Here is a 24,237-nt window from a genome sequence, read left to right as displayed (position 1 = left end):
TTCATTCTTGGTTTGCAAACTCATAAAACATCATTCATAAAAAAAAACACAATAGCAGCTTTTAGACCAGAAACTGTGGAAATATAACGGGGTTTTTATAGTTTTCCTAAATGTGCTAAACTTTGGAAATTACAATTAGATAATGGTGGAATTTTTATGACGTTTAATTTTTTGTGTCATTTTTCATCACGTCACGGGAGTATAAAAGTGATTTTGACATTTATTGTCAGAAAGCCTCCAATGAGCTCATTTCACACGGCATTACACTGAAAACACACAGCGTCTGTACTGTCCAGCACTGTATTTAGCTGTATTTGACTACTTAACTCACTTAACTGTAACTTAAGTGACATTTTGAGTTGTCAGTCAAAGGTTTGACCTTGAAACAGTATGTACAGATGCTGATATTCACCTGAGATTTGTCAAATTACAGCTTTGGGATCAAATCCAGAGAGTTTTGTGAGACATGAAAAGAAGAATAACAGCTAAATATCATTATAAGTAATATGAGGCTTTGGGAACGACATGGAGGGAATGAATTATTGTTCACCCGGGGTATTAAAGTGGAGTCTAAGAGAATTTAGTGGCAATAATCAATGCCAATAATCAATCCTGACAATGACGATACGGCTGTAACCATAGCAACGATGCTGGAGTCAGACGGACACGGTTAAATGGATGTTTTCAGGCTCAGCTGACGCACAGATTTAATATTCCTGTCCTTTATGTGCTCCCTTGTGGAGTTCAGACCTTTTTTTTTTTATAATCTTTTTATAAAAGATGTCTTTTTATTGCTCCGGTCCACCGAGCCAGCTGGAAACCGCGTTGAGCTTTCTCTATCTGCGGCTTCCGCGGTCGGCCCTGGACACGCTCTCCTGTCTCCAGCTGTGTTTTCAATTAATACCGAATGTCTGCAGAAATCTGCTTCGTGTTGGGTAGTCCGAGCTGAGAAAACCTGCGCGTTGCCAGAGAAAAAAGTCAATGCAGAGGTGGTTCTCTCCTAGACAGTAAACGCATGCAACCACAGACACACACTCATGTCTCCCATCACACATAAGCTTTGTCTCTCTGCCTGCACTCTTTAAAACAAAAAGGTAAAGACAGACCGGGTCGGTCAGGCTCTTCTGACTTGACATGAAGAATTGATGATTTCAACTCAAATATCTTCGTGCTAAATGACACCACATACAGCTTTTACACAGACTTATGTCTTTTAGCCACGAGGCCTTAACAATCTAACATCTGGCCTCGCTCTCAGAAACATTTGCACTGGAGCGTTTTCTAACATGGAAATATATATTTCCCGAGACCCGAGATAGTGCTTGCATCGTCTCTGTTTCTCCGTGTTTATATGTTTGATTTGCCTGTTTTAATGTGTGGACGTCGGCCACGAAGAACCACCAATCAACCTCTTTGTGTCTAATAACTCCTCGTGACCTAATGATTCCCATACGGAATATTCATCGAATCATCCCTCCCTCTCGCTTATTATTGACTGTAAATAATGTTTTATTTTTATGGTTTGTTTGAAACTCCTGCTACAAATCAATGCATCTTAAAGCGTCATATTTGAGTGAGTGTGTTTCTTCGTGGCCCGACGGGGTGAAGAATATTCCCCCTACACATCGGTTAATCCGGCTATGTAAACGCAAGCAGTGGGTAGCAGGTACCCCAGACAGGAATGTTAATGAGCGCTGCTTATCCAGCTCTCTGTATAATAGGCTTATAGCACTTTCAGCTAGCGGTGTTCAGACCCCCCCACCCTCCCTCCCCGGGGCCCAGTCGTCAACCAGCCATCAATCTGTGTCATGTTATATTTGCTTTATCCTGTAAAAGAAAGGGGAAAAAAAAGACACTAATCACTGTTAACTAAGAGTGAAGGAGTATGTGAGGCGGCATCTTCCACAGTGCAGAGGAGAAGGGGGGGGTGCAGGTGCAGAGCAGATGGTCTGGACCGGTCCATTTATTATCACTGCTCACCAGACGAGCAGGTCTTTAAGCACTTCAGCTTGATTTTGTTTGACAGTTGCACCCATGTCATCTAAACAGTCAGACTGTTGTGACAGCATGCGTGTGTGTGTGTGTGTGTCTCTGTGTGTGTGTGTGCCCCACATTGTTAAAATAATGTAAGTCATCATTGCCATGTGTGACACCTTATATTCCTGTAATATTTCACACACACTTTTGCGTACCGTGCTCCTTTCTTCCCCCTGAAGCGTGTGGTTGACCCTCACGCTGCCCCTGACATGATGGCTGTTGTTGGTGATGTTTGTTTGCGGCGTGTGGCGGCTGCCTGGCTGTGTTACAGTGACCTCTGTTGGTGAAGTGACAGCTGTCTTGTGTTTCAGGGAGCGATCGGGCCCGACGGTCCGACGGGAGAGACGGGGTTAGAAGGCAAGGCGGTAAGAAATCTCACTTGATTGTGTGCATTTATTGGTCTTTCTTCGCCGAGCAGACGCGAAAAATAATGTCTAGAGCTTTTAATAGTGTGAAAGTTATATCCATAGGCATATATGATAGACTCTTATGGAGGATAATGTATCTGGTGCACCAGCTGCATCCACCCAGGAGGCAGGAAACCCCGTAAACTGCTATTTCTCATCCTTCCCTCTCGCTCCGCAGGGTGCCGACGGTCCTCCAGGAAAATTAGGTTTCCCTGGACCACAGGTAAAAGAGCTGGGTATTTCTCTCCTTTTCCACTTCCTCTCATATATTTCTTTGGTGGTTATGTTCCTCTGGAGAGGCAAAGCATCAGAATGATTTAGAAAGGCCTGCATGGTACCAGCAGTGTGGAGGCTCACGGTCGGGTATCACGTGTTGGTTTCTACACACTGTGGGATAAATACATGACATCTCAACACATGGCTCATTGGTGGGGATGGGGAATAGTTACTCAGCCTGTAATTAAAGTCCAGCTTCTGGAAATTATACTAATGAACATTCAATTTTGAAAGGCTTGTTAATCTAGAAGGTTTCAATACATTAACGTGCAGTCAACTAGAAAGAGATGAAAAACATGGAGACATTTTATGTGCAAAAAAACAAGTGCACCTACCATTGTTCAGCAAAAATCCTGGTAAAGCCACAATTCTCTTTTTCCCTCTTTTTTGTGTTGTACTATTATTATCTTACATAAAATAAAACATGCCTTTAGATTGAGAAAATGCATGAATTAATGCACTTTCTTAGTACAGTATTTCCTGTCTGACATACGCTCCCGTTTGTTGTGTCCATGCAGGGGAAGATGGGAGAGCATGGGGAAGCTGGACATAAAGGTTTTCCTGTGAGTACTCCTCATACATGCAAAAAATACACGTCTTCCATTGAATTATACTTCTTAAAATGCACATATATTGTTTAATTTGATGCTTATTGGAATCTAGAGTTTGTACTGTTATGTTAGCTACCATAGTGGAAGAATTCAAACCTTCATAAGAACTATGTACATGTATTGTGAACTCACTCACCTTTCTGTCTTCAGGGTATCCAAGGGCCCTCGGGGCCTCCAGGGGACAAGGGAATAGCAGGCGAGCCGGTATGACCTCCGACCCTGTCTCCATCTTTGTTTCTCTGCTGTTTCCTCATCCCTTCTGTGCATCTTTACCCCGACCGGATCGAGAAATCCTCTTCACTCCTCACACAGGCCCAATTTTTTTCCATTTTTCATTACCATATTTGGAAGTTTTATAAAATTTTCTTTGGCGAAAAACCCCCCAAAAATCATGGCCAGGAGTAGGTTTATGAGACACATTTCAGTAGTTATTAAAATATATATTTGCCTCTATTAAAGGTTTCCTCTGGAGGAGCCAGAAACGTGTCTCATCCTTCACACATCTGCTCCATAGTAGCAGGAGAGTAAAGTTCAAGCTCTGAGCAGAAAAAGCCTTACAGGACGGCTTATTAATAATAAGTGATAAATCGCTGATCTCACAGGGAAACTATGTGCTTATTGTCATAATGAAGAACTGATTCCTGTCAAATGTGCTGTCTATCTTGACGCAGAGCAGAAATAAGATGAATCAATATTAGAGGCAGGCCCTCATCGAATCACAGGCTCATATTCTCCTGTTGCAAATTTAGTAAAACACGTCTCTCCAATATTACGAGAGAGACTGAATTTTCTATTTATTTTGGTTCAATTAGAATTTGAATAGGTAATATACAATTGTATGATCTTTATTAATATTTTTTAATAGTTGTTTGATTATAGACCTATAATCCAATCATAGCAGGAGGACTAAGTCCCAACAACCATCAATAAATATGAATCCTTCCTTATAAACATTGTTCAAAGCCACGCTTTTCCCCCTCATTATCACTCTCCATCATCTCATCTGCACATCTGCTTTCACCGCTTCTGAGTGCAGCTGTTAATAATACGAATTAAAGACCGCGCAGGTGACTGTTTTGGGCTGGAAGTCAAACATCCTTCAGATGCACAAAGATTAAGAAGTATCCGTGGCAACGTGTTAGCCAAACTGTGTGTGCAGATCGGTTTACTGATGAATCTGTTGTTGGCTCTTCCACCGTAAACATTAGCCAGATTATCTTTTATTTCATTCTGATATTGATTAACGTGAAATATCTCCAGTTTTGGATCTGATAATCATCCAAGTGTCGTCATCTCATAGGGATCACCTGGGCCATCGGGGACCGTGGGCTTGTTGGGAGAAATTGGTCATAAGGTGAGACATTTTTTGCGAAAACACACACATATTCCATATAAGGTCACTGGCAGTCCTCCATACACACTCACACACACACACACACACACACACACACACAGGAAGACTCAATATGGGACATCTGTTGTTCACCCTACCCCAGTGCATCAGTAACGCTCTCTGATTGAAGTCATCTGTCCAATTAAACCAATTAGCCCACATTACGAAGGTGTCCTCTTTCTCTGTTTCTCTCGTGATTAGACGTAATGGATCTCACCACCGACATGTCGTACATATCTGACGCCAGAGACTCATTTGCCCGTGATTTCTGTCCAAAATCGTGAAACGCTCTGCTTTATTCCGTTTCCTCCCCGTATTTAAAAAGGGTCCTCCAGGCAAGGTGGGGGAACCGGGACTGCCGGGCGAACCGGGGGAGAAGGTGAGATGATATATGGTTTGAGTTTAATATCAACATCGTCATATTGCAGAAAGAATGTTGTGTGATGCTCACATTGTTTGTCAGGGAGCCGTCGGTCCTGCTGGGAACATCGGAGAGCAGGGACTAATGGGACAGCGGGTGAGCTCATCAGCATTATGGGATTAAATATCTGTAACAGGCGGGCCCGTTCACTTCATTGACCTTTTGTCTGTATGATAACAGGGAGAGCCAGGCCTGGAGGGAGAAGCTGGTCTGGCGGGTCCTGATGGAGTCAAGGTAGAGTGTTTTTATGATCTGGAGGCTTCAACCCCAAAACTATATGCAGTGTACTGCACTAGTAATCTCAACCCTGCTCCTTTATGCATGCTTTAGATAAAGACATTTAAATTGAGCCTTTATGTGCATTTGTTCAGGGTGAAAAAGGTGACATGGGTCAGGAAGGCGACAACGGAGAAAAAGGTGAAATTGGGCTAAAGGGAAAAGAGGGCCCACCTGGAAGTCCTGGACTCAACGGCGTCAGGGTGAGTGGTCTGTCTTTCTGGACAAATCCATACAGGCTGACCTTTCTTAAGCTGTGTCCTAACGTGCGTTTTCTCTCTGAAGGGTCCAGAAGGGAAACCTGGCAAAATTGGGGAAAGAGGCAAACAAGGGTCAAAGGTACAAACATCAACTCTAACGGCGGTTTTAATCCTTCAGAAACCTGCGAGCATTCACGCGCAACTCATCGTCTGCATGTGTTTAGGGTGCCAAAGGTCATCAAGGTCACCTCGGGGAGACTGGCACGGTGGGGAAAACTGGACCACCGGGTTTCGTTGGGCCGAAAGGGTCCAGAGGAACCATCGGACACGTGGTAAAGTGGAACAGTAATGATGTCATCATTCACAAACCGTTTTTTTATTTCAAGTTTGGACCAACCATACTGCGTTTAGTGTGACTGAAGAACATGCGTTGTCTTTAGGGAGCTCCTGGTCGAATGGGTCAACAGGGGGAACCTGGTATCGCAGGTTATGAGGTAAGTTGACCTAATTCAACATTAAACAAGCCTGTTGTGGTTATTTAAACGTGGCGTATCATTTCACATAACACACTGTCTGTCTTTGCAGGGCCATCAGGGAACACAGGGGCCCATGGGGTCTCCAGGACCAAAAGGTGAAAAGGTACACCTCGTTCACTTTATGCGTAACACTGACCTCCTCTTCTTCCTTTACGAATCAAACATCTGAAAATGCAAATCTCTCTGTAAGCGGCTCGTACCGAAAGACAACACAGTGTTAATATAGCATAGCTTTTATACCAGGCAAAGGTTAAATTGTACATTCTCCTGAAACATCCACATTTCCATTGTTGTGATTTGCCTTTGCAGGGCGAGCAGGGGGATGATGGGAAGGTCGAGGGTCCTCCTGGTCCTCCAGGTGACATAGTAAGTCACACCTGACTTACTTTTCTCCCTCCTTGTCTTCTATAAGATCCCATGAATCAAATAATGTGCCGTTAACTCATATATGTCTTGTTTTTTATCAGGGAACTCCAGGTGACAGAGGGGAGAGAGGAGAATCGGGAGATCCGGGGTATAAAGTAAGTCCCGTCGCTCCAGGTGGATTTAAAATCCTGTATTTATTTGGGGTTTATGTGGTTTATATGGTTTTACTCTTCCTCAGGGCCAGGTTGGTGTGGATGGAGAGAGGGGCCGGTCTGGAGCTCAGGGACTACCTGTGAGTGTCCAAACTCGTGATACTCTCCATACACCGTCTGTCATTAAGTCTACATAAACACCCTGCACACACAGGTTCCCTTTATGAGCTTTTCATGAACATAACCGGTCGTTTCAGGGACATCCTGGACCTCGCGGCCAACAAGGACCCAAAGGGGCCAAAGGAGATCAAGTAAGGATGGTTGAAGGGTTAACTGTTATGAGGCAGACTTATTTATTGTCTGTATTGCATTATTTTCTGTTTTCTGTCTCTCTTAAGGGTCAGAAAGGCAAAAAAGGTCAGTCGGGACAAAAAGGAACCCGAGGGCTTGAGGTGAGTCAACGAGTCTCCATACATCCACACCTGCCTCGGTATTTTATTCCACTTATTCCACTGTTTTTCCTGCCAACTCTCAGCCTTTTTAAAAAGTCTGTGTTCATGACTAGAATACTTGGAAATGAGGCGTAAACAAACTAATCAGTAGATCGAATGAAATGGAAAACTGATGTGTGTGTTAATTCGCTCGACTGGAGCCGGATGGGAAAAGAAGCCAGGTAACACATGCTGTCACGCTCCACCTAGATTTCTGATTGGTCCTCTCTTCTTCTTCTCAGGGTGGAGGGGGTCCTCCTGGTCCCAGAGGAGTGGTGGGCCGAGAGGGCCTGGAGGGCGTGCCTGGGGTGGATGGAGTCCCGGGAAAGGACGGCTCTAAAGGCATGCCGGTGAGACAAAGAAATCTCTTATTCCTTATAATGTTATTTATCCTCCATCCTACATCCATTACGCTACACGATGCAAACGTGTTGGAAAGAAAGAACACCGACTTGATGAATTTTCCTTGTTTAGAGACATTCTAGAGTCTTTTGCTGGCCAGGACTCCCTCGAAAAATTAGGTTTTCAATCTCAATGGGACTTTCCTGGTAAAATAAAGGTTAAATAAAATACTTACCTGTAATGGGGCTGCAAGAAATAGTCGATTTGTCCTCAGGGTGGCGCTAGACTCAAGTAATTTAACTGTAAATGGTTTATCCTCCTGGAACCATGAATGTCAATCCATTTAATTAACTCGTTGAACAAAGCTGAAACGGTGCCCAGAATCCTCTCTTGTGCTCCGACAAAGTTTAATTCCCCATCCTTAAATCCTGGCATGAATCTGTTAAATTGGATTGTTAATCTGTGTAATGTTCAAATCTAGGGAGAGCATGGCGATGATGGAGAGACCGGTCTTCATGGCAAAGCCGGCTCACGTGGTAAAACTGGCGTCACAGGACTCCCAGGAGATCAGGGCACCATCGGACCAAAGGTAAGATGGATGATTTGTATTAGCGGTGCCATGCTTGGGAATGCACAATATTCTAGATGTGATGTGCAGCTGTGATATAATTTGTAATTTGATCATTTATTCCTCCGGTCAGGGTGAGCAGGGTCTTCGAGGCCAGAGTGGCCCTCCAGGGAAAAGAGGCTTCAGAGGTGGAATGGGACTGCCGGGGTCACAGGGAGACCGAGGACCTAAAGGGCAGCTCGTGAGTCCCGTGTTGAACACGAGCAATGTGGATGATTTCATTACATTCTGGAGATTCTGTGTTTCTGATTGTCGACTCGGTTCCTTGTTCAGGGCGATACGGGGGAGTCGGGTTTTCCAGGAATTCTGGGAGTTTTTGGGCCACGGGTACGTTCAGCACCAAACACCTCACACTGAACACAACTACAAACACATGGCCATTAAATACCAACCTGGGTTTCCATCCTAAATGTTGACCTTGTAAAAAGGATGCGGGAGGGACGGAGCATTTGTCTTAGTAAACAGAGTTATTGGAGGAAAAAAATGTTCTGCTGTCGAGAAACTGACATTGGTTTATAAAAATCCTCTCTACGTGTGTGTGTGTGTGCGTGTGTGTGTGTGTGTGTGTGTGTGTGTGTGTGTGTGTGTGTGTGTGTGTGTGTGTGTGTGTGTGTGTGTGTTGATAAATCACGTTTGTGGATATGAAGGAATGCTGCGCAATCATTCTTTCTGCCCAGTTTTGTGGAATATTCAAACTGTGATTATAATATACATCTATAAATATGTCATTCTGTAAAATGATGATGAGATGTTTTTAAAAAGGCAGATTCTGGATGTGTGTGTGTGTATATATGTGATGTTTCCAGGGAATAAAAAGAGATGAGTCTTAACTTTCTCTTGAACAGAAAACACAAATAAAATAGATCAAGTTAACAGAGTTGAAATCTTGAGATGTGGCATTAAAAAGGTCCCATATTGTACACTTTTTTTAATAATGTTTGCCTTCAAATATCACCAGGACAAAATGACATGTTTCACAATCAAATGTTTTAAATAAATAAAGCTCCATTGATAGAATTTCTCCCCAAAAAAACCCTGATTTTTGATAGGAAAGGTCCTTTCGATGACAGTTTGCTTTCTCGCTCTGCCCCTTAGTGATGAAATCTGGGTCGTCTGTCCAGGAAGTGACTATCCAACGACTATATATAGCCAATTCACACACACATCAAAGAACATGACCTCATCCATAGCTATTCAGTGAGGAAACGCTGACAGCTTTAGCACAAATGTCCTCAAGTCCATCAAAATGACATCACGCCAACACGTGTTCCCTCCCCACTTCCTGCCGATGACCTGTTTGCGTTGTTATTCTCTGGAACGAAGCCACGATCGCCCGTTTTTAAAAAAGCGTGCGCTGGCGCGAAGCAAAGTTTCCATCAATTACCGTCGACACGATCCGACCGTGTCTGGCCCGAGTTGAGTGGCAGTAACGATTAGTTTTATTGAAATCACTTCGGTTGCCGAGCCAAAGGAATCTGCGAGGACAGCTGGAAGCGTTGTCGTCAGCATGGAAACAGTTAGTCGGATGTTAGATGTATGATGATGAGGGGGGGAAAAGAGATTGACATCACAAGTACTCTGGGTTTTTAAACAGGTGAGTGTTTGATGAGTGTGTAAATGTTTATGTGTTGTGTTCAGGGGCCTCCGGGAGACTTTGGGCCGAAGGGCACACGAGGACCAAAGGGACCGCAGGGCGTCATGGTATGTAGACTGAGTGATCTAGCTTGTACTCATCTAACAGCACTGAACCTCGTATTTCACGCTCTTTTTTCTTCTTCTCTCCTCCCATCAGGGCAGAGTAGGAGTTGTTGGCCCCATGGGAATTATTGGCCCCAATGGAAACACAGTATGTAGTATACAGATTGAGATTTCCCTCTGCATGTTATTCATCAGCCGACTGACTGCGTATCTATCTTTACAGGGTCCCAGAGGAGAGAAGGGCAATCGTGGAGAGACTGTACGTTTTTGTTTACATTTTCTATTATAAAAAAACACAGATTTGATGACAGTATTCAGGCTGAAAATATGTCTTTTCTCTCTCTGCACAGGGATTGCAAGGGCCAATGGTATGTTTGTATAGTATGTCCTTTTTCTGTTATTACAGATCATTCATGTTTTCTATGGACACTTAACTTAACACCTCCTCCTCCTCCTCCCATGTGTTTTTCTCCTTCCATTAGGGGTCTCCTGGACCTCGTGGACCTCCTGGACTTCCAGTAAGTTTTCCACCTTTTGTAGGTTTAAACAGACATAATGTCATCTCCAAGTTTAATGATTCACTGACTTAATAACTCTTTCTTTTTCCCCCCTTTAGGGTCGCCCGGGTATCCCTCTATCATTTGTAAGTTGTTGTGTTTGCTCATTTATAAAAAAATAAATAAATAAATAAAAAAGATACACTGGTTAAAAAAAAAAAAAGAAAGATATTATAAGGTTTTGTTGTTTTGCTGCAGATGGAAGATGGCCTTTTATTTATGGATTCACACACTCCACTCAGGACTGAGGTTTGTTGAGTCTGACATACCTCTCTACCTTTTTTACCTTTTTAATGTGTTGCAAAACTGCACAGATTCATATTTGGGGTTCTGTCCTCCATCCAGAACAAGCCGGTGATGGACCTGCCGATGCTGGACCAGGGCGCAGAGATCTTTAAGACCCTCCACTACCTCAGTAACCTGATCCAGAGCCTGAAGAACCCACTGGGCACTCGGGACAACCCAGCCCGCATCTGCAGGGACCTGCACAGCTGTGAACAGAAGTTAAACGATGGTGAGGGTGTGTGTGTGTGTGTGTGTGTGTGTGTGTGTGTGTGTGTGTGTGTGTGTTGGAGATGCACACTGTTATTTAGAGAGAATAATTACCCACGAATGTATTTTCAGGCACTTATTGGATGGACCCCAACCTGGGATGCTCGTCGGATACAATAGAAGTCTCCTGCAACTTTACCGGAGGTGGACAGACTTGCCTAAAACCAATAACTGTATCCAAGGTAACAACTCCAATGACATCATCAATACACAATTTAAAGATCACACACACACACACCAGTACGTTTGGTTTAACCGGCGCCTGTTCTGCTTCGCGAGCAGCCGGCGAGCAGCGTCGGCCGTGTCCAGATGAACTTCTTGCACCTGCTGAGCTCGGAGGCGGAGCAGCACGTCATCATCCACTGCCTCAACGTCTCGGTCTGGAGGTCGGCTGAGGATGAGCCGGCCGCCCGGAGCTCCGTGAGGTTCAAGGCCTGGAGCGGGGAGGTGTTTGAGGCGGGAGGAGAGCTGGAGCCAGAGGTCGTAGAGGACTCCTGCTGGGTAGGACGTGATATCCATCTCGCTCGGTGCCCTTTAGTTGACATTTGTGTTGTTTTGGATGAATAAAATGTCTCGTTTATGTGGGGTTTCAGATAAAAGATGGCCGCTGGCACCACACCCATTTCGTGTTCCACTCCCTGGATCCCTCCCTGCTGCCCGTGGTCGACATCTACAACCTCCCCAAGACTACACCTGGCTCCCATTACCACCTAGAAGTAGGTCCTGTATGCTTCCTGTGAGAGGGCGGCCGCGTTAGTCTTCCTGAGCGTGCAGGGATGGGATCATCAACCCCCCCCATCGGTGACACCCTCGCGGCGGCGGGCGTGGAGATCGGAGCCGTCTCCTCCAAATCCACGAGGGGGAAAAAAACGAGTACAAGCCTCCCTCCGAAACAGATCCTGCTTCACTCTTCCAAACTCCCATTGGACTGCAGACACAGAGGGAGGAAGCACGGGGGAGCTGGGGGGGGGCGAGGGGGGGGCAAAGAGGAGTTGAGGAGGAGCAGGGGAGTTCTTGCACTAATAGCTTCTCCAAATGGCAAAAGCTCCTTCAAGCTCTTCAAGAAGGATCTCCATACGTACGCCCGCTTGGAGTAAAAAAAAAAGGTTCTATGCCACACAATCTCTCGAGAACATTGCTAAGTGAAGGGAGACCAAGGCCAAGTTAATCAGCGGACGTTATAGTAACTTATTTTTTTAAACTAGTATACAGTCTGTATACTGTGTGTACTTTTTTTTTTTTTTGGAAGGAGAGTAAGAATAAAAGTAATCGGGATCAGTTAAATGTACATATATATATGTATGTATGCTTATTATTAACGTTTATACGTGTATAACTTTATGTAAAGAAATAATCTTCAAGTGCAATAGAAAATGAGAAGATAATTTGATATTTTAAACTTATATGGAAGGATTTTTTCAGGGGTGCCATTTTTTTATTTCGCCTTTGGTGCTCATCTCTGTATGATCTCGTGTGAATGAATCCAGAGGCAGGCTACGCTGAGCGGGAATCACATCTGTATCTACGAGCGCTCCGATTGCTTTTACTTTCATCCCTAACGTGGAAAAAAAAAAAAAGAAACGGCGTCAACTCTCGGTCATTAACGTCTCAAGCCACACACTGATGCACACAAGCCGTCCGCGTGGAGAGTCATTAAATACTTATTTCTATACTTATTACTCATACGTTATTAAACCGGATGCCACTGATGATTAGAGGAGAATATCTGCAGAAAAAACAAAGAGTAAGGAGCTTTAGTTTTAGTGTTTTATTAATTGCTCTACACCGGTGGAGTCTCGGTTCCTTGCTTCCTTATGAAAATGATAGTTATTATTTAGCACCACATGGACCAGGAGTCTCTTCTTCTACCCCACTTATAGTAGACAGACTACAGGTGCATTCCTTAGAGGACAACTGAGCCACGGGAGAGAGGAGAGTGTGTCCACGAATCAAAAATCCCACCACCCAATGGTCCATCCCATCCCCATCCTCTCTCTAACGCATGGTGCTAAGTCAGCGACCCAAGGTGCTAACCATAGTGCTGTAATTACACCACTTTGCTGAAATATTCTGATGTTCATAGTGCATGCTCGCTTAGGTGAATACAAAGTCAATATAATATATTACAATAGCTTCCATAATGCACTATAATGGTAACGTCCCATCCCCCCGAGCTACATAGTTTAATAATAGTTTTTTCAATGCTGCAATTTACAAACTTATTCTGAGTGAAAATATTTTTTAGAGATAACTATAAAAACTCCTTTTGTATCCAGTATAAATCACAGGGTTTGAAGTATTTTTTAAAGAGTAACATTTTATTATGGTCTGTACAAAGCCCCCCCCCCCCCCAACAGCTGTATGTAATATTTTTTAGAAACACAACTAGTGGAGATAGTTTTGATTAAAGTTTCTTTTGTTGTAGCTGGACACAAGTGTGTATAATTGTGCAAACCTTTGCTGTATACAGTGGATCCCCTCTTGCTAATTTAATGTTATTTAATGTTGTTAACGTGGTTGCTGACTGAGCAAGTTCTGTTGGTTGAAGCAATACTACTCTTTCTGACAACTTTATATATCAGTTTGCCCAACTGGTCTTGGAGTTAATAGATTTTTTTATGTGTAAATTTGGGGCTCCAGAGAACAAATTTATTGCAATGTTAATTATCTTTTATTTTTTTATTTTTTGGGTTATTTTTTGCTTTATGTCGTTTTTCTTTTCTTTTTTTGTTTTTTTCCTCTATGATAATCAACCATGTACTGTACCAGGACTCTGTGCTATACTATAACTTGTGTTTTAAAGAATTATGCAAATATGTGAAAACTGTTTCTTCTTTTTGTAAATCTGTTGTAGACATTAAAACGAGCTAAGAATACCTCACATTTTTACACATGCAAAGATTTTCTGTTGCCTTTACAATTAAAGCCTGTTTGGAAATATCCTCTAAATACAGTAAGTCATCAAATAAGACCATTTCTGGCGCCAGCATCCTTTATCTGTCTACTGTTTATTCATTGTTCACTGTCCATTTGTTCAATAAATACTTTCAACTTTTGCGTGGATTGTTACTTTTCAACTATGTGGATATATGGAAAACCCACAAACAAATAAAATCCATATTTAAAATAATTGCATTTCACTTACACAAGCATTTGAAGACCGATTCACGATAAATTCAAGGATCTCCAGCTTGATATTTACAAGCCTCATACATTTCTAAAAGCACAATTACATTAACATAGTTTCACAGGCTTGCTCACTCAAGGTTAAGGGTCTTAAATGTGTGTGTTTCTACACAGCCAATGCTTTTATATGGTGGACCAAATGCAAAGATATATATGGACACATTATTTTACCACCATGGTGTAACTTCCCCCACATGCTCAGAGATAAAACTCCATCTCCGGTTGATCCGTAGAAGATGCAACTAAAACCGAACGCTCACGTCCCAATACTTCATAAATAAGAGGAGGATTACCTTGTGGTGCGTTGAGCCCATGCATAGATGAATCTGTTAGGAGGCCCTGGTTGTGGGCTGTTGCCCCTCCAGTGACCCTACACCTACCCTCCTGTCTGCAATGTGTACATACTCTGCTGCCTCCAAGTTTCCTCCAAATCCAGCCCATGCTGCAATAATAACACTTAATCAATAAGTACCATGTGAGACGATATAAATGAAAAGACAAACGGTCTTTTGACTAGATTTTGACACAGGGCCCCTTTCCAATGGAATGGACCCTCCCTAGTTGAACTTTTTACTTTTACTCCCTATATTTTTAAACAAATATCTGTAACTCCTTAGATTTTCAAAACAGACTTCTTACTGAAGTTTTCATATCTTTTTTATTTAAACTTTATTCATACAGGTAATCACATTGGGACACTCAGTCCATGGATACATGTACATGGATACTTTTTACTGTATACTTTGAGTACATTTCAGAGCCTGTACTTTTTTCCCTTTTAGTTGAGTAAAGAAGTTGAATCACTACTTTTACCAGAGTATTTCTTAATACAAGTATGTACTTCTACTTGAGTATAGAATGTGTTATACTTTTGACACCTCTGGTTTTATTTCTTACAATAAAAGAATGACCTCAACTCCATAGCTCGGTTGCAATTAAGAAATGTACCACTTGGTGTCGCTGTTGTCGTGTGGATGGATGTCATTTGGACGCGCACCAGCTGTTCATACCACAGAGTTTAGGTAGGCTACACCCGTTTGAACCAAGGGAGTTATAAACGGTTCAGCTCTTCCCTTAATTCTGCTAAATCGGTGACAAACCACTCTAACTGTAGCCGTCTGCTGCAAGCGTTAATTATTCCGCGCCACCACACAACACACCCTCTATCACACATACAAAGTATGTTTAAACATACTCGTTGGTGACGTCACACGCGTACACATTGAAGTCGACCCTCTCACATTGCTTCAGTTTCAGTCAGAAAACCTATTTATTCTAGGACGCATGACAGACACTTGACAAATTATATGTCCCATGTGTTGTAAACAATGAATTTCCTGTATATGTCGTATTTATATCACTTGTCCGCGTACTCTATAGGCTGCTTGTTATGTTTGTGTTACATGCCCTCCGTCTGACATATCAAGACGATGGAGTATTCGGCCCTCTAAATATAAACACGTCACTTTTTCCTTAAAAAAAAAAAGTGTGTAGTCAGAAATGGCACCATGACTACATGGCTGGATACCAACGGAGCTGTATTTTTGAGCCTCCACGCCCCTCCCACAAGTGTTTGTCTTGGCCAATCGCCTTGTCGCAGTATCCGCCCTGTGTTATGTTGCCTTTTCTGCCGCTCGTAAATTCTTTATTTTGATACCGTAAACAATAAACACGCATTTAAGCGTCGCTTATGAACAACTAAGTGGATGTTGTTTAAAACAGCCACGGCACGTGACTTACGTTGATGTACTTTACATCTTGTTATTCGTCTTTTTTTAACGCTTCTTCTGTGAGGTGTCGGTCGTGGATTGTGACATATCCCACAGAGCCTGAAGGCACCGCAAGTTTCCAACGTGCACAATGGTGACGTTTACCATATCGACATGGCGGTAGCCTGGACTATTTTGAATTCCGTCCCGCTTTTCGAAGTTTACCCCGAGTTTAGTCCGTGAAATGTGTTATTCTTCTGGAGACGACACACGATAGGTGAACCGCTGCCATGGATTCCGTCCTAGGGGCCGATTTGACGCTCCCCGTTGACATCAACGGAAGGTAAACCCAGCCACCTACGACAGCTAAGCGAGCTAACGCTAGCATGTAACAGTACGTTATAGCTAACGCATTAATCCGACCGGCAGCAGTAAATAGTCACCGCTCCACGGCTCCTGACTATTAACTGGAACAACACAAAACACCGTCTTTGATATAACGTTGAGTTTACGTTAGCGTCCACTAGTAATAAGCTAAACAACGTCATGACGCTTGTTGTGTATAGTTTTCCATAAACCGTTATGTCTCACAAGGAGTTGCCCTTCTTATTTTCTGGTTGTAAAGCAAGTTAGCACGTTTCTTTATTTGTAAACATGTCATATCTAAACGCAACTGTTGACAAAAGCTATATATAAAACCTAAGTTTGGCTAGTTAGCCAGCGATACTTAAGCTAGTAGCTACACATAGACTGATCTTTCAGTTTAAGACGCTTTTTATGTCTGTCGTTTTTTGTGTCAGTGTTTTATTACATAGTAATAACGTTGATTAATGGAAAAAAAACTTTTATTAATGTACGAAATTTGATGTTTAAAGTTAGCTAACGCTAGACAATGATTTTTTTTATTGTTTTTTTAATCAAATTTGGCAAACGTCATACATTTTGTGCTGCCACTTTGACTCAACCCCAGAAACAGCCCAGTTTGTGGGTGGAAAAGAAATGATAAAATGACAGTATATAAGCATGTGTCGTGTGTAGACTACCGGTAGTTATTTCCGTTATAAATCAGCTCATTGAACGTTGCTGTGATCATGTAGGTCGGCTTGTTGACCTGTCATTGTCAGGCAGCGAAAGAAAGCGGAAATGATCGGAGGCAGTTTGCCAGCAGGGGGTTCAGGCTTGAAGCAGCGACCTCCTCCCTGCAGTCTTTGCACAAAATGTGGAGTAACATGTCATACTTGTTTTTTTTGTTGTGTGTTTTTTTTCCCCACCCCGTGCTTGCCTTGACACGAGAAGAGTGTGATTGTGGTAGGTGAACTGTGTGTTATTTGCTTCGGTAGAGCGTGCTGGGTAGAGCTACTTAATGACAGCTCCTGCTCCAGTGACAGATAGTTGTAGGCATTCATGTGTTTGTGGTGCCTTTTTGCTTTCGTCTTCAGCCCAGCTGTGTCCTCTGTAAAACGGGGTCACCCAGGTGGTAAGCGTGCCTCCGTAATCCAAGATGTTAGCTGATATGTGTGGTGTCAGTTACTTATTCGGTAATCCTGAAACCTGATTCATTTTACACTTATATATTTTTATCTTGCGTTTGTAGTGTTAGTCCCCTCAGTTATTGTTGTTTTAAACATTGCTGTTTCATGTCTGTCACGAGCAGTCGGAACAAAGTCAGAAATAAAGAGGAAGTTACTGTTTACAGGCTCTTACGTGGTTCTGCTGGGTGCTGAAGGGTTTATACCACGAACAGGGATGTGTTTTAATGTCATCTCTTTCTTTACAAGAGGGTTTAATTTGTGACTGTTTCTGTGGAAGTTGTTCTGCGTGTTTGTGTTAGCTCTTTTTACTCTCATCGTGGGCCAGGCTCTTGTTCTAGAGTGCTTCCTCTCCATTAACACAGGAAGGGGTTGCTTAGCATGTGAAACCTCAGTGATGCAATAACTTGTCACAAATTTTTTTTTGGGCAGACTTTTATGTGGATTTCTTTGAGGCCTTTTGTGTCAAAAGGCCTAATTCCATCCACTGTGATTTAATGTTGCAAATCCAAGGGCATGACATAATTTCAATTGGCACTTTGTCTGCTTTTTCATCCACTGCAGTGCACTGAGTTATGGTGCTTTGTGTTGGTTAACTTTGTTGTGTTTACTGGGTGTCAAGGCAAACCAATGGGGAAGAGCCGTGTCCTTATGGTGTATTGTTGCAGCCTGACACTGAGGAAGCTTTACATGACGTGTAATTCTAGCAGGGGTATGGATAAAATGAATTAAGTGTCATGTTGATGTGACTCATCAATATTTCTACAGAACTTCAAAACACCAAATGGTAATGTTGTTGTTTAAAAAAAAAAAAAGGCTCAAGTGATTATTACAGCAAGATAATAACAAGATACGGGTCTGTTTTACAAATATTGAATTTGCACTATTTTATATATTATCATTTTCTATCATATGAAGTTCAACTAAAGCACAATCTGCTAAATTCTCTATATCATTTCTACTATATATATATATCAATGTGTAGATATGAAATATAAACAAGTCATGGTGGAAAGAAACTGTTGAAACCTACCAGAGAAGCAGCAGAGTGGCTGTGCTGCCAGGGGCTGAATGGGAAGAAGCCTAGTTATGTAATGCTGGATTTCTATATTATTAAACACAAGGGTCAAGGTTGACTGACACGATCTTGGACCTGAATAGTTCATGCTTTTGTTTATACAAGGAAGTTTCCTCTTAAATCCAGATTTGTAAGGAGAAATGTGCACTTAATACACAGCTTTACTTACTCCATGTGATGTGCAAACCCCAGTTTCGTTTGTGTCGTTGTGATCCAGATGTGCGTTGCTGATGTTTGGTGCATTGTTCCGTGTCTGTGGGTGACGCCACTGTCCCATCACTGTGTGATGCTTAGCTGATCAGAGCCACAGTAGTCTGCTTGTCCACCAATGTAAGCCTTCTCCGTCCACTAGTTTCTCTGATTTTTTCTCCCATCCTCTCTGTCTGAACATGAGAGCCTGGCTGCCACTGGCACATGGTCTCACACGAGCACACACACACACACACACACACACACACACACACACACACACACTCACTCTGAAAGGACGCTCTGCCAGAGTGGATGTAAATGAAGCAGAGTCATTCTTGAGCTATTTATGGATTGTTCTTGGGGCTCAGTGGAACTGGCCAGCGTGAGTAATACATCAACACGACGCATTTATGTTTGAAAACCATAATAATCAGAGTATGTGTGGACAAGGGTGGAAAGCAGAGCTCGCTTTGATTACTGTGATTTTTGAATGTATGAATTACCCTCGATGAATGTGACAATAATGTAACGGTGATCTTTCTCTCTACAAATATTTGTAGTAACTAGGATGCATCACTAACAAAAAAGGATTCTGTCCACAGCTGCAGACTGCCAGACTCCTTAGATGCTGGAGACTATTCCACAGACAGCATGACAGGTACACTCAGACTTTCTTTTGTTCCCTCTTTGTTTTTTTCCCTTGCTCGGGTTGTGTCTCCCATATGTATTAATTAATACTGCTGAATCGTTGCCGTGACCTCCCACAGTCATGTCCCCGAAGCCCTGCTGAGGGATTAGATGTATGACGTTAATTAGCTAATGTCTGTTTCCAATTCATTGTCAAGCTCTTGTAGTGTGCCAACAATATACTCGGGGCTCGAACAATACATACAAGTCAGTACACAAATTACTTCTAGAAATAGGTCAGCATCCGTGGCTTTCTGTCAAGTTAGTTGATGGTTGCAGCGTTATGATATTGCCAATTGTTTTTCTTGATGGATTAAATGATTACTTGTCCCAGGACAGATTATTGAAGTTGAGAATCATTACTGATGTACATTTTATAATTTGTTGAGAACAAAATGAGTTCCTTCAATTTTTTTGAGCAGTGTATAATTTTTGGTGTCTGTGCCGAAACTTGGATATTGTTCACTAGTACCAATTTAGAATATGTGCTGCCTTTTAAATGGTAAATGGCCTCATTTATATAGCGCTTTTCTCCAAAGCGCTTTACAGTAATGACTGACATTCACCCATTCGGCGGAGTCAACCACGCAGGGCGACAGCCAGCTCGTCAGGTGCAATTAGGGTGAGGCGTCTTGCTCAGGGACACCAGGCACTCAGCTAGGAGGAGCTGGGGATCGAACCGGCAATCTTGCGGTTGCCAGCCAACCCGCTCTACCTCCTGAGCTAACCCTCCCTTCCACTTTATATAGAAATATATAAAGACTATTCTGTCTCCGTAATGTTTCTTGACTCTCATAGCTAACTACCTCGGCTCTGAGGTAAATAAAACTTTATTTCTAAAACTCTTGTTTCTCCTCAGTAGTTGTGTCAGGCACTCGACTAACGACTTATGGGGGTGATCTGTAGAGCTCTACATTCATGTTGACATAAATGACATTGACAGTCACACACCAAAGACAACAAGGGCAACTGCAAACGTCTCTCTAAATTTAGAATTAAAATGTACATAAACAAGCAACTGATCCTGCGAGCGTGAGGGGCGATGGAGGTCTTCCCGTCATGCCGTCACGCTGTGAATCTGGAGTTCGTGTTGTGAAATGTGTTGTTGACTCGTGTTGCGTGATCAGCTGTGGGCCGCCTTCAGCTGGTCTAAACGGGGCAGCTCTCCAGAAGCCGCCTCACCTACGATGCCTCCTCTTCATCCCTCTAAAATAAACACGTTCCTGACAACTGGGAGTGCAAGTTATGCTTGTAAGCAGGGACGGTTCTCTATGTTATAGAGAGCATGATGTGTGTGTGTTTTCGAACGACTGAAAGCATGTCACTTTGTTCTTTTACAGCCCTATCCTTCCCTGACAAGACGTCCCCAATCAAAGCCCTCACCATGAAGGACTATGAGAATGTGAGTGACTTGTATCAAGTGGCATGATGTTTCTTAAATCTGGGTTGCAACGTGTCAGTGTGAGGTTATGCAGTCCGCTTTATCCACCACAACACACGGGGTATTACGATTTATTAAACCTGATCCTCAGTCTGCCCTAAAACTAAGCCATGCTGACCATTTATGGAGATTCAGTGATGAAGCGTGTGTCTGTGAGGGAGGAGGGTTCAGATGAAGTCTATATTTCAGCATTTGAGTGGAATGCTTGCTAAGATCTTTTTTTGGTTGCCTGGCCCGCTTCATGATTAGACGTTTAACGGAGGGCTTCAGCCTTTGACGGTCTACACACCCAACCCCCATTACCAGATGTATGCTGCTCCGAGCCTGCAGCACAATGATGCACAGTCAACTTCACACACATTCATACTCAAACACACACACACAAGTATGAAGGCCTCCCTTCACTTTAACAAAAACCATAGAAATGACCCCTTACTGCTATGCATAGGTCATTCCCCGCTTTTCTCCACAGATAAAGTGCTTAACTGCTGTTTTTATTTGACCCAAATTATTCGCCTGAACCTTATTTTCTCATCATATAAATTAAATGCATGCATTTAATTTTGGGCAAGGCAGAGAATACACTTTATTTGATACTATTTTTTCTTTACTTTTTCAATAAAATGTTATTTGTTGTTCATTTATTTCCCTGTTTTTCTCAAACATCTGCAGCAAATAACAGCTCTGAAGAAAGAGAACTTTAACCTGAAGCTGCGCATCTACTTCATGGAGGAGCGCATGCAGCAGAAGTGCGACGACTCCACCGAAGACATCTTCAAAACGGTGTTGTTTCTAATTTCTTATGCCAAAACCAGCATTAAGCTTCTTCTTTTTGCCTTTGTCATGCATTTATGTGGCCCCTTTGTGTCCTAATGTTACATGTGACTCAGCGTTTCCTAGCGGGACTAACTGAGATCACAACAACAGCTGGATATGTTTCAACCACAATCCCACATTTATGATCTCAGAACAGCTGTAAGCGCACTGGAATCCGCTCCTTGTGTTTCTTATCTTTGTTTTTCATTTTGAGAGGTGTCCTGTCATGTAAGAATGTTAGATTTATGTACACACTCCCAGCCAAGATAAACTCTGAGGTTTTTATTCATTTGGTAACTGTCGGGGAGAACCATTTCTAAGAATCTGATTCTGATTATTTGTCTGCTGGTTGTGCCAGTGAACAACTAATCTCCACAGCTGGGAAGTATATCAAAATGATATTGTTATTATGTTATGAGGCTAGATATCATCTTAGATTTTGGATAATGTAATATGGTACAAGAGTTGTCTTTTCCTGGTTTTAAAGGCTTCATTACAATAAAATGATATCATCTTTGAACATCCCATTTTATTTATCCTTGTCCTTTAATGGACTGAATGTTGTTTATATATAGAATATTGAGCTGAAGGTGGAGTTGGAGTCTATGAAGAGAGACCTGGCAGAGAAACAGGAGCTCCTTGTGTCTGCATCGTGAGTATCGTTCCCTATATACTGTGCTGGAGTTCAATGTCGGCTAAATTCACATGTTTGGTGTCATTTTTTTACATTCAGACAAAAACAAGACCTTACTTGACAGGAAGTGGTGAAAAATGTATATGAGAGTATAGGAATCTCCTGTGATTTTCTTCCTTTCTTTTCTTTTTTTGTTCAGGAAAGCTTTGGAGAGTCTGGCCGGTCGAGAATCAGGAGAACCCCAGCGTGTGAGAGAGCAAGCCCAGAGAGAGATGGATGCACTTCGAGACGCATTCAGCAAGAGGATAGCTGACCTGGAACAAGTGAGTCAGAATTGTTTACTATACTTTATTCCCTGAGAGGGGTAAATAGTTTCATGATTTCCAGAAGTTGGGGGTAAATGTCTCATTTGATCTTTCTTTTTACATCAATTTCAGTGTCTGCGAACAGCAGAGGAAGACGTTGACAACATGGCAGCCATTGCTGAGCAGGAGAAGCTTAAGAATATTAACATGGAAAAGCAGCTCCAAGCCCTGGGTCCACCGAGCACCTTCACCCCTGCCCCCAGCCCAGTCCAAGACCTGCAGCAGGCCCTGCAGGAGAAAGACCAGTAGGGACATATTAGATAAGCAGATACATGAATATGTTTTTCTGTTTATTAGGGTCTAAATATTATATTTTTAATGTTTTTCGTTTCTTGTTTGCTCTCTCCAGTATCATTGAGCAGCTCAAGATCACTTTAAAGAACCAGGAAGCTGTGATCCATCAGAAGAAAAGTGCAGACCAAGAGACGAATGCACCCTCAGCCGACTGTGTTAAACAACTCTCTGATGTCATTGCCAAGAAAGATCAGGAACTTGAGGTATGACTTTCATGGGTTGCTAAATAATTTAGGTGCTTTCCCTCTGTAATGATACCAAAACATACAGAGACGGACAGAGTTACAAAAAGTCATTTGATCTATTGCCCACCACACAATATTAAAAGGCCTTTGAGTGACCTTTGACCTTGTCTGTTTCCCCAGGTACTGAGGGACGAGTTAGGAGCGAAGGAAAAAGCAACACCGGACCATCAGGTGGGTCTTGTTTTGGTTTCCTAATTAAATGGTCTGCTTTTTTTGGATTCTTTCCAAAAATCCATGTTTTTGAGATCTTTTGTTGTCGTTTCTGGCTTTTGCCCACCATGAGAATTTTAACATCAATCAGTATGTCATTCTTTCATATTCTGTTTCCAGCAATAGTTTTGCCACAAACTAAAAGCTAACTGATTTAACTGCATTGTGTGACGAGCCATTCAACGCTCAGAGACCAAAACATGGACACACACTCTGTTCTCTCTCAATTTCAAAGGATTGTCTGTTTTTCTGTTGAACAACAGGAAATGTACTTTTGGTGTGTTTTATGGCTTGTTTTTTTTATCCTCTTTGTGCCTCCTGGTGGAGTTTTATTTTTGTACCCTGTTTCACTAAAGACCCTGCCTTGTTTGTTGTGGTAATCTTGGGGCTTTAATTTGTTTGTCTAATGTTGAAGCTTAATCATCATGAATACTTGGTGCTACTACTGGTGCTCTTTAAATGAATGTTCTCTCAATTTCCCATAAGCACACATGACAGTTAGCCTGTGTTGGAGGATTTTCCTCATCTTTATTCTCTATACCTGTTAGATGGTTTTGCATTCTGTGGGTTAAGGGGCTAAATATTCTGACTATCTAAGATATTATATTATTTATATTTATATTTATATTATAAAAAGCTTTAGCCACCGTATAGTGAAGATGCAATGCAATTTGAAATGGTCATCAAAACATTATACAGGGTGTATTGTTGATGTTCAGAGTAGAAAGCTTGTGGTTGGACCGCGTCCATGGTTCCTCGTCGGGCCTTGCCGCCTGGACTCAGGTCACGATGTTAAGACTGGATTACCATGCTGTCTGGAGACGGTTCGTCTGAGGGTTATTTCTGTCCACCCTTCTTTGTCAAAGGGGGAAAACGGCACAACATGTATCGCAAAAGGATATTGAAAG

General features: G+C 42.5%; 2 protein-coding genes across 5 annotated transcripts in view; both read left to right on the top strand.

Annotated features, from left to right (window-relative positions):
• Positions 1-13,998, top strand: part of col27a1a (collagen, type XXVII, alpha 1a) — a 57,212-nt gene extending 43,214 nt beyond the window's left edge. The window contains exons 29-61 of the mRNA XM_084035496.1: positions 2,349-2,402; positions 2,623-2,667; positions 3,239-3,283; positions 3,482-3,535; positions 4,632-4,685; positions 5,050-5,103; positions 5,188-5,241; positions 5,326-5,379; positions 5,517-5,624; positions 5,707-5,760; positions 5,846-5,953; positions 6,062-6,115; positions 6,207-6,260; positions 6,467-6,523; positions 6,625-6,678; positions 6,762-6,815; positions 6,933-6,986; positions 7,074-7,127; positions 7,409-7,516; positions 7,990-8,097; positions 8,210-8,317; positions 8,410-8,463; positions 9,775-9,837; positions 9,929-9,982; positions 10,058-10,093; positions 10,185-10,202; positions 10,317-10,352; positions 10,451-10,477; positions 10,590-10,640; positions 10,737-10,905; positions 11,016-11,125; positions 11,226-11,444; positions 11,537-13,998. Coding sequence (XP_083891622.1) covers positions 2,349-2,402; positions 2,623-2,667; positions 3,239-3,283; positions 3,482-3,535; positions 4,632-4,685; positions 5,050-5,103; positions 5,188-5,241; positions 5,326-5,379; positions 5,517-5,624; positions 5,707-5,760; positions 5,846-5,953; positions 6,062-6,115; positions 6,207-6,260; positions 6,467-6,523; positions 6,625-6,678; positions 6,762-6,815; positions 6,933-6,986; positions 7,074-7,127; positions 7,409-7,516; positions 7,990-8,097; positions 8,210-8,317; positions 8,410-8,463; positions 9,775-9,837; positions 9,929-9,982; positions 10,058-10,093; positions 10,185-10,202; positions 10,317-10,352; positions 10,451-10,477; positions 10,590-10,640; positions 10,737-10,905; positions 11,016-11,125; positions 11,226-11,444; positions 11,537-11,683 — 2,373 coding nt within the window. The 3' untranslated portion in view covers positions 11,684-13,998. The remainder of the gene's footprint in view (positions 1-2,348; positions 2,403-2,622; positions 2,668-3,238; positions 3,284-3,481; positions 3,536-4,631; positions 4,686-5,049; positions 5,104-5,187; positions 5,242-5,325; positions 5,380-5,516; positions 5,625-5,706; positions 5,761-5,845; positions 5,954-6,061; positions 6,116-6,206; positions 6,261-6,466; positions 6,524-6,624; positions 6,679-6,761; positions 6,816-6,932; positions 6,987-7,073; positions 7,128-7,408; positions 7,517-7,989; positions 8,098-8,209; positions 8,318-8,409; positions 8,464-9,774; positions 9,838-9,928; positions 9,983-10,057; positions 10,094-10,184; positions 10,203-10,316; positions 10,353-10,450; positions 10,478-10,589; positions 10,641-10,736; positions 10,906-11,015; positions 11,126-11,225; positions 11,445-11,536) is intronic.
• Positions 13,999-15,963: 1,965 nt separating this feature from the next.
• The window catches only part of cdk5rap2 (CDK5 regulatory subunit associated protein 2), a 29,717-nt gene continuing 21,443 nt past the window's right edge, over positions 15,964-24,237 (top strand). For 2 of the 4 annotated variants that reach the window (XM_084034911.1, XM_084034910.1), the window contains exons 1-9: positions 15,964-16,181; positions 19,240-19,295; positions 20,665-20,726; positions 21,438-21,548; positions 22,157-22,233; positions 22,415-22,538; positions 22,653-22,825; positions 22,930-23,077; positions 23,240-23,290. In XM_084034911.1, the coding sequence (XP_083891037.1) occupies positions 16,129-16,181; positions 19,240-19,295; positions 20,665-20,726; positions 21,438-21,548; positions 22,157-22,233; positions 22,415-22,538; positions 22,653-22,825; positions 22,930-23,077; positions 23,240-23,290 (855 nt within the window). In that variant the 5' untranslated portion in view covers positions 15,964-16,128. Of the gene's footprint in view, positions 16,182-17,050; positions 17,147-18,880; positions 19,020-19,239; positions 19,296-20,664; positions 20,727-21,437; positions 21,549-22,156; positions 22,234-22,414; positions 22,539-22,652; positions 22,826-22,929; positions 23,078-23,239; positions 23,291-24,237 lie in introns of those variants that run through there. The other 2 variants (XM_084034912.1, XM_084034918.1) reach the window with 2 other exon arrangements.

Source organism: Eutrigla gurnardus (assembly GCF_963514095.1).
Source record: "Eutrigla gurnardus genome assembly, chromosome: 19".
NCBI lineage: Eukaryota > Metazoa > Chordata > Actinopteri > Perciformes > Triglidae > Eutrigla > Eutrigla gurnardus.
This window is presented reverse-complemented; position numbering and strand designations above follow the sequence as displayed.